At 42.9% G+C, this 9,714-nt stretch overlaps 1 protein-coding gene across 1 annotated transcript; it reads left to right on the top strand.

Annotated features, from left to right (window-relative positions):
- Window positions 1-685: 685 nt before the first annotated feature.
- LOC127321379 (uncharacterized) lies at window positions 686-988 on the top strand. The gene has a single exon (XM_051350397.1). The coding sequence runs from the start codon at window positions 686-688 to the stop codon at window positions 986-988; it is 303 nt and encodes a 100-aa protein (XP_051206357.1).
- Window positions 989-9,714: the final 8,726 nt, after the last annotated feature.

Here is a 9,714-nt window from a genome sequence, read left to right as displayed (position 1 = left end):
TTAGTCCCGGAAAATGCATAAAAATGATATAAAGTATGAGCAAAACATGTAGGTATTGTCATAAAACTAGCATGGAACATAAGAAATTATAGATACGTTGGAGACGTATCATGCACTAGTAGAAAACATGACTTTTCTCAGGCACCTTTGGTCCCGGCGATGTTCTGGGCCAAGACCCAAGGCCTAGCCACGTCGCCCTGTAAAAGCTACAGTGTACGACACCCATAAATCCCGACTCGTAAAGACCCAAAGGTCCCGGCTCGTCTCCCAAACCGGGACTAAAGGGTTTTGCGCCACGCAGCGCCTGCGGTACCCCCTTTAATCCTGGTGCGTATTCCAAACCGGGACCTACAGTCAAACGGTTCGTTTCCCGCGGAGGCCGAATGCGCGTCGCCATTACTTGCTGCGTCGAAATCGAGCGTCGGCGTGGAATCCAAGCCGCCGGCGCGGCCAGCCACTGTTCATCCTCCTCTTCTAATTGCTTTAAAAACTCCACCATTCTTCACAATTTCCACACACACTCTCTCCATCCGGCCTCATCTCCTCATCCACCATTGCAAAAGCTAGCTCTCTCTCCCCTCTTCGTCGGTGGAGCACCTCGTGCGCGACCCGGCTCTTCGGACATGGGTGTACCACCTCAAGGCCGAAGGGATGGCGTTCAAGGTCGGTCACGCTCCGTGCAAGAATGGTGGAGAAGTGGATCCGGGGCGTGAAGAGGGACTTTCTCGACGCCGCAACGAACAAGTGCGTCGGGTTGGACTGCGAGTTCACCGACCCTCGCGTGCGTAATCAGCGCGCCGCCGTCCTTCAACTCTCGGTGGTGTCCGAGACTTTGGTGTTCCAGATTATTCATTCCGATAGAGTGCCACAACTGCTCAAGGATTTCTTGCAGGACGGGTACATCAAATTCTGCGGCGCCTCTATCGGCAATGATGTGAAAAAGCTAAGTCTCTACGGCATTCACATCACTTCTACGTACGACCTCTAGAAGGTAGTCCCGGACCCCACCACCAAGCCCACTCCAAGTCTACATGACTTGGCAAACCATTAGAACAAACCTTGAGCAGAAGAAGAAGTACAACCACAAGAAGAAGATGGATGTCGCTGCGCAAGAAAAAGAAGATGAGCTCATTTTTGGATGGGCCAATTATCCATTGAGCTACGAGCAAGTGCACTATGCAGAACTAGACTCTCGCCTGGGCTTCGAGATTGCTAGGAAGCATTGGATGCTAGTTGGATACTAGCCATGTTGATCATCTCAATATTTAGAGATGATGAGTAGTGGTGGTCTTCTATATTTGTATGAACTATGAATCGATCATTTCAATATATATGAAATATGTTTTTTTCATATATATATGAACTATGTGTCTTTCATATATATGAACTATGTGTCTTTCAATATATATGAACTATATATGTGTCTTTCAATATATATGAACTATGTGTCTTTCATATATATGAACTATGTGTCTTTCAATATATTCATTCCATGTCACCTCCTCCATGTCCATATTATAAGAATCATATATATATTCGCTACTTCACCACCTTTTTGGCGAAATCCCTCTTCGGCAAAGGAGATATCGGGGCCATGGCCAGCCCCGAGATAGGCGTCATATGCAGCGTGTTCTACACCGACATGGAGAACATGATGAACATTGGCGCCCTGCTCATTCAGCACTTCCGCTGATAGAGAGCGGCAAACTCAGGTGATAACCGTTGTGGTGGGTTAGTAAGTATTTGGTTAACAGTGAAATAGTCCAGGATAACTCATATTCAAATCACTCACATTTTTCTAATAATAAATCATATATTATTTGTCCAATTTAGGTTTACAGATTTCAAGATATTAATTATTTGGACATATTATATGAATAATGCATATATTATTTTATAATAATCATAATAATAATAAATGAATAAATACATAATTATTTCATATTCAAATCACTCACATTTTTCTAATAATAAATCATAGATTATTTGTCCAATTCCGGTTTACAGATTTCAAGATATTAATTATTTGGCCATATTTTATGAATAATGAATATATTATTTGATAATAATAAATAAATAAATAAATAAATAAATATTTCATATTCAAATCACTCACATTTTTCTAATAATAAATCATATATTATTTGTCCAATTCCGGTTTATACATTTCTAGATATTAATTATTTGGCCATATTTTATGATAATGCATATATTATTTGATAATAATAATAATAAATGAATAAATACTTAATTATTTCATATTCAAATCACTCACATTTTCTAATAATAAATCATATATTATTTGTCCAATTCCGATTTATAGATTTCAAGATATTGATTATTTGGCCATATTATATGACTAATGCGTACATTATTTGATAATAATAATAAATAAGCAAATACATAATTATTTCATATTAAATCACACACATTTTTCTAATAATAAATCATATATTATTTGTCCAATTCCATTTTATAGATTTCAAGATATGAATTATTTGGCCATATTATATGAATAATGCATATATTATTTGATAATAATAATAATAAATGAATAAATACATAATTATTTATATTCAAATCACTCACATTTTTCTAATAATAAATCATATATTATTTGTCGAATTTTGGTTTACGGATTTCAAGATATTAATTATTTGACCATATTATATGAATAATGCATATATTATTTTACAATAATAAAATTAATAAATACATAATTATTTCATATTCAAATCACTCACATTTTTCTAATAATAAATCATATATTATTTGTCCAATTCCGGTTTATAGATTTCAAGATATTAATTATTTGGCCATCTTATATGAATAATGCATATATTATTTGATAATAATAATAATAAATTATTAAATACATAATTATTTAATATTCAAATCAATCACATTTTTCTAATAATAAATCATATATTATTTGTCCAATTCTGGTTTACGGATTGTTTTTTGTTTCAAAAAATACAGAAATGTGACACAATGGTATAAGAGTTAATAGGATTGATAGGGTAGTATTTACAACAAGGTACAATCACATTCGCGGGAGCGCAGCAGGAAAGAACCAAGGAGTTAATCGTGCTGAGGGTGGAGTAATGTGCGGATGGGTGATCGACCGAGAAGTGATGACCAAGTCTACAAGTTGACTACATATTAAGTGTAATTAGTATTTAAAATGGTCCAAGTGAGAGAGTAACAAGTCAAACAAAAATAAAAAATAAAATTAGAAAAATGAAAAACATAATTATTGAAAATAATATCTAGTCGCGGTTGGGATTACGGGCAGGACTAAAGGTTCTCCAGCCCAAACCCTGTATCGCAGCCATGTGGAGGGCCATTTATCGCGGCTGGTAACTGTGCCGCGACTAAAGGCTTCGCTTTTAGTCCCGCCTAATTAGTCGCGGTTGGACAACTGGGACCAAAGGCCCTTACGATGGGGGACTGAAGACCCTGTCTCCACTAGTGGTGATACCTTCTGTGACATCTCAGACAAGTCTGATATCAAGTAACAAAGGGAATATGACTCGATGTTTGCGGTTCAACGACTTTATATATTCATAGAATACACGGGGATCATTATGGTTCTCCAGAACCCCGTGGTGATCATTGATCGGAGAGGCGCCTCGATCATGTTTGTGTCATTCTCAAACCGTAGGGAAACATACTTAGGGTTCAATAAAACTTCAAATGGTTTTCGATTCATTGGAAACACCGAAGAATAGAGAAGAGAGAACTGGAAAGGGTTCCGGGAGAATCAGAAGGATGTTCGGAGTGGTTCGGGAGGTGTCTCGGATAATCGGGAATGAAATAATATGTATTACCTATTAATTAAGTGAACTAATATTTAACTGTATGTTCTTTATTAATTAAAAGGTGATACACACCTTAATGGGCACCTTTCGGAGGGAGCCAATTAAGTGGTCGGCCACCCCCTTAGGCCCACCCCCTTAGGCCCAGCCGGCCACACCCTACCTCCTTTTGGTCCCACATTGCCTAGCTTCCCCCCCCCCCCCCCCCCCCCCTTCCCCGTATATATAGTGGGGCATGTGGAGAGGAGAACACAAAATGTACATAGAAAAAGGGCAATTCCCTTAAGGGAAAGGAGAGCCCCATTGGGCACGTCTCCTCCCTCCCTCTCTATCTAGTTCTCTCTCCCGCACACGGTTCCTCGAAGAGCTGCGCACGGAGGGAGTCTACTCCACCCAGTACGCGGGACCCTGCTGGTATCCATTTCCAGAAGATCTACTTCCGCACCTCTGCACGGAGACGGGAGAGTCGTTGAGCACCGTATGTGTGCAAAGCTACGAGCTGTTAAACTTGCTTCACTTGACGTCGTACGAGGAGGGCTGCACTCGACCATGAGGTCAGCGATGAAGTACGACTACATCATCCACGTTCTAGCGGAATGTTAGCCGCTTTCGGTCTAAAATGGTACGTAACCGAAACCATCTCCGTCACAACATTACTCTAATATAGATCTCGGCAAGCAGGATGCGCTAGTTAGAATTTTTTTTTCTACGAACCCCTACATTTCACTTTATGAGTAGCCTGCTAGGTCTTCAAAGTAAGCCTCCAAATGGCGCATTGAAGCTAACCAGGGAAGGTCGCACGATGGCAATAGTTAGATGAATAAATAATGTTACTGTGCTTGCACTAAATGATAATGTTGTGTTCATCGGAGATCTACAAAGGTGTGCTAGCACATTAGAAGTAGAGGCATTGCACCAACTAGATATGTGTGTTTTGCAATCGTGCGCTGTCGTCCATGCCTTTTAGGGGAGGTGGAAGTGAAGAGCAGGGCACCCTTTGCCACATAAAATGGTATGTTCAACCCATGTTCTAGATTTTGAGGTATAACTTTTTCTACATCCAAAGAAAGTACTCCCTCCGTCTCAAAAACAAAAAATTCACAGATTTGTCTAAGGATGGTGGTCGCTAGGGGAACTCCAGTGCTCGTAGCGGTCGTCTTTACTCAAACTCAGGGCGTTACACAACCTTGGTGCCTTGGGAAGCATACAATCAAACCCATCATGATACATCAGGTGCTAATATGGCATTGGTATGTATATAAGGACAACATTTGTTGAATTAACCACATTAAAATCCTGCACATATTGTTATAGTTAAAATCCTGCAAGTAAATTGTCACCCCCCCAAACCACGACCTGGCAGAATGACAGACGCCGTATGCTTTATGATTTGAAGGAACCATAAGCATACAAGGCTAAATAGTGAAATATATTGACAAATGCCAAACAAGATCTCCACTTTATTCATTATCAAATATTACAATTTATTCTATTACAGTACATCGGTACATCCTTTACTCTTCTTTATCACCAGCTACGAGATATCTTCTCCTCCACTTTTTTACTAGGCAAAATTGTTACCCTTAACAACCGATGCTCGCCGTTATTTATTTGTTCTGCGCATACCAGATAAATTAAAGGAAATGAGTATGTCAAACATACTCAGCAAGATAAACTATTTATCATCAAATAGAGCCGTGATATGCATCAGTCCAAACACCGCCATCTTACCAGCGGAAAGCATTGTCATATTCAGCTAACAAAAAAACATCGAAATCAACTTATGTTTAATATTTTACTCTGCGGAGTTTTAGTAAGCCAACTATCATAATCTCCACCTTCTGATAATACCCCTGTCTGGGGCAACGCCACCGAGTCCCCTACTTGTGTGAGACAATCCCATCTCACACTAATACCGGCATAACCGCGTATCGCTATTTCAGGTATCGGTCGTCCCAGGCTAGGTATATCAGTCCATCCGATTATGACAAATTGCCTCACCAATCTTATTATTCAACATTTCGAATTACCAAATGCACATTGCACAATTGACAAAACTAGTTACTTTTGCAGGTACGTGCTCCTTATGCAAGGTAACATGTAAAACGTCCAAGTGCACAATGAATAATCTTAATTAGCAACCACTCAGAAGACATACAAAACAGATGCACAGCTAGCTAGCCATTAAAATCATCCAAGAAAATATACAGATGAACAAAGCAGTGTTCTGGTATAGGCAGCTTGCCTTATTTCCTTGACGATAAAACCTCGGCCTCCTCCGTACCTAATCATATTGAATATGTATAAGTTTCCATGCAGGTAGGTGCTACATCATCTTCTAATATTTAATTAGAAGTGAAACTGATTTAAGTAAGTTCGTTTGTGCTTTCAGGCCTGGTTGCACTCTTGGCTTATACAATTCCTTAGTTACAAGTATAATAAGCACTTGTGTAGAAGATTCATCAGACTAATGCTAGGATCTGACATATTTATTGGTGTATGTGTGCATATACGTACACATGTATGACATGCTCGTGTCGCGGCCATTTCCGGATTGCCAGTAATGTCTGGAGGGGAAGCTATAGCTGTTGTACTGACCCCAGGCGATCGATTGACTCTAAGTAGAAATCAAGTTTCACAAGTTTAAGTGTTTGCCTCTTTGGCATGTCTAGCTAGTTTATTCAGTTGCTAAGAATATTAGGGACATGTTAAATTTCTCTCAGAGTTCATACGACAGCTATGTGTCTCCAGGATGAGATAATTTAAATTAAGATACTAGTGAATGCCTGTCAAAAAAAAAAGATACTAGTGAATGGAGGCATCGATCGCATCCATACTGTGCTGACCAATTGCTCTAGCCGACTATGAAACTAACTAGGAAAAATCCACTAAACTTTTGGTAGAGCTGACAGTAGAAGCTAAGAGCATCCCCACTCGTTGGCGCTCCCTACGCCCAAATCCGGCGAAATTTTCGTTCGGATTGGAGGAAAATTTGGCCTGGGGAGCGCCGAAGTTCCAGCCGTCCCCCCGGCAGAAAATCCCCAACCTCGACCACTTGACATATTTCAAACAAATTCGACATAAAATTTAACAAGTTCAGCGAGCAAGAGTCAGAAAATTGCTGAAACAAATTCGGCGATAATCAGTACAATGTTTAACAAGTGCTGAAACAAATAAAGCACACAATTTCACAATTTTTGAAACACATTATGACAGACTAGTTGGCGTCGGCGTTGGCGTTGCCTCGGAGCGTCCATATGTGCTCCCCACCAGATCATCTTGCAGCTGCTGATGCATTGTAGAGTCTCGAATCTCCTGGCGCATAGCAACGAAGGCGGCCCATGATGGAGGTACCTGGTGATTAGGCTGTGCAGGAGAACCCTCTCTCTCATATGGTGCTTGTTGCTCAACCAGAGGAACCGGATGTTTTCGCTCATTTTCAATAATCATATTATGTAAGCACACACAACAATTCATCACCTCCCACATCTGATCTTTGAACCAAGTCATAGCGGGGAACCGGACGACAGCAAATCTCTGCTGGAGGACACCAAATGCACGCTCGACGTCTTTTCGGCAAGCTTCTTGTTTCTTGACTAACTCGCAAAGTTTGGGGGTGCTAGGTTTCGAGATAGTCTTCACAAATGTTGCCCACTTTGGATAGATACCGTCTGCAAGGTAGTATCTTTTGTTGTAGTGCTGACCATTCATCACATAGTTCACCGGGGGAGCATGACCCTCAACAAGCTTGGAAAAGATCGGGGAGCAGTTTAGGACGTTGATGTCATTATTGGATCCAGGCATACCAAAGAAAGAGTGCCAAATCCAGAGATCATGGGTAGCCACTGCTTCAAGTATCACAGTGCAGCCGTTTTTGTGACCCTTGTACATTCCCTGCCACGCAAACGAACAGTTCTTCCATTTCCAATGCATGCAGTCAATGCTTCAAAGCATCACTGGAAAACCCCTAGCTTCATTTGTTGCAAGGATCCTCTGAGTGTCTTCGACAGTGGGTGATCTCAAGTAAAAGTCCCCGAACACTGCTATGACGGCCCTGCAGAACCGGTAGAAACAATCAAGGGCGGTGGACTCCGCCATCCGAAGATAGTCATCTGCACCATCACCGGGAGCTCCCAAAGCCAGCATCCTCATAGCCACTGTGCACTTCTGCAGTGACGAAAATCCAACCAAGCCAGTGCAATCCGCTCTGCATTTGAAGTAGGGGTCAAAGTCTCGGATGGCATACACAATTTGCAGAAATAGCTTTCTGCTCATCCTGAAACGACGCCTGAAAATAGTCTCACCGTGCAATGGATTTTCGGCGAAGTAGTCGGCGTACAACATGCAGTAGCCCTCCATTCGCTGTCTCGGCTTGCACTTCCAGCGACCTGGTGCCGACCCACCACGTAGACCAGTTGCCACCCCGGCGTACAGGCTTGATAAGCAACCGAGGATCAGCATGTGCTCCTCGTCTTGGGCAGTGGCTGCCATCTCTTCTCGCATAAGCTCGACGAACATATGCTCCTCCTCTTCGTCCGAGTCCATGGCCGACGAGGAAATGGACGAACACCTGACGGGCGTGGTCGAGGCAACCCGAGCCGCAAACGACGAGGAGTAGGCCGTCGTCGGAAAACAGGCCGGCGGAGGAGCAGCCAGATAGGCCGTCGTCGAAAGACGGCGGAATATAGGCAGGTGGGGGAGGAGGGGCGGCGGAATCTGGGCAACAAGCCGGCGGGGGGGGGGGGGGGTGACGGCGGCGAGAGAGATACGAGGGGTGGGGGAGATTTTGAGCGAGGTGGCGGTGGGGTTCGTGTGTCTAGTCACCGACAGAGCGGGCCCTTCCCCGCTTTTCACTCGTCCGGACTCCCCGATAGATCCCCGGGGGACCGGGGTTGGTGTGGGCTCGCCGGATGGATGAAGGGCCAAATCCGGACGAAAACGAGAAACCGGGGGCGCGACTGGGCCGAATTTCGCCATCCGGATGGAAAAAACGTTGCTCGGGGGCCTCGTCGGGGAGACGAGTGGGGATGCTCTAACCTTTCCTTGACAGTCCTTGTATCACCTCTTCCGCTAGCTCTGAATCGATCCGACGCCTCCTCGAATCTACTATTACTACTAGCTACTTTCCAACCTCGAAGTTTCAGAGAAGAGAATGGACAGAGATTTGGTGCACATGAGCACCACTGATCTTATTTTTTAAATAAATAAAAAGTCATATTTTTGAGTTTTAAAAAATTCTGAAGAAAAAATCTGCATATAGCCAATAATGTATCCCACAAATTTGGGGTTGAGATTTTGCATGATTGTGAGATGTATCAATAAAAGCCTGCAAAATTATTTTCAAATTTTATAATAACTTATAAACTTTTATATATATTTTTTAAAAATAACGAGAGCACTGGAACTCGGGAGCCAAAAACACTTTTCAAGAATGTTTCACTAGTTACTGAGCAGAAGAGCCTCGTACACGACAGGGCTCAAAAAGCTTAAGCTAGAAGGGATATAAGTATGCAGGTGTTGACCGAGTGGATAGGCACAACGGAGATATTTTCTTGTGCTTTAGAATTAGAGCATCCAGCCGTCTCTCCGACGAGGCCCCAGGATCACGTTTTGTTATTCGGATGGACGAAAACGGTCCAGTCACACCCCCGGTTCCTCGTTTTCGACCGGAATAGGCCTTTCATCCGTCTGGAGAGCCCAGACCATCCCCGGCCCCCCGGGGAGCGCTCGGGGACTCCGGACGAAACAAAAGCGCGGGAAACGCCGAGGAAACTTCCCGCGCGTCTGGTGGCCCCAACTTGTCAGCGAGAGACACCGATCGTCGTCCTCATCGCATCGTCTTCCGCGCGCTGTAAAAGCCTGCCGCCGGTCAGTATACGCCGGACGCGTAGCTTCC

Source organism: Lolium perenne, chromosome 6 (genome assembly GCF_019359855.2).
Source record: "Lolium perenne isolate Kyuss_39 chromosome 6, Kyuss_2.0, whole genome shotgun sequence".
NCBI lineage: Eukaryota > Viridiplantae > Streptophyta > Magnoliopsida > Poales > Poaceae > Lolium > Lolium perenne.
The sequence above is the reverse complement of the archived record's forward strand: the minus strand, read 5'-3'. Positions and strand labels throughout refer to the sequence as shown.

Excerpts from the sequence above, each read along its gene's own strand:
- LOC127321379 (XM_051350397.1), top strand. The coding sequence starts at position 686 with ATGGTGGAGAAGTGGATCCGGGGCGTGAAGAGGGACTTTCTCGACGCC.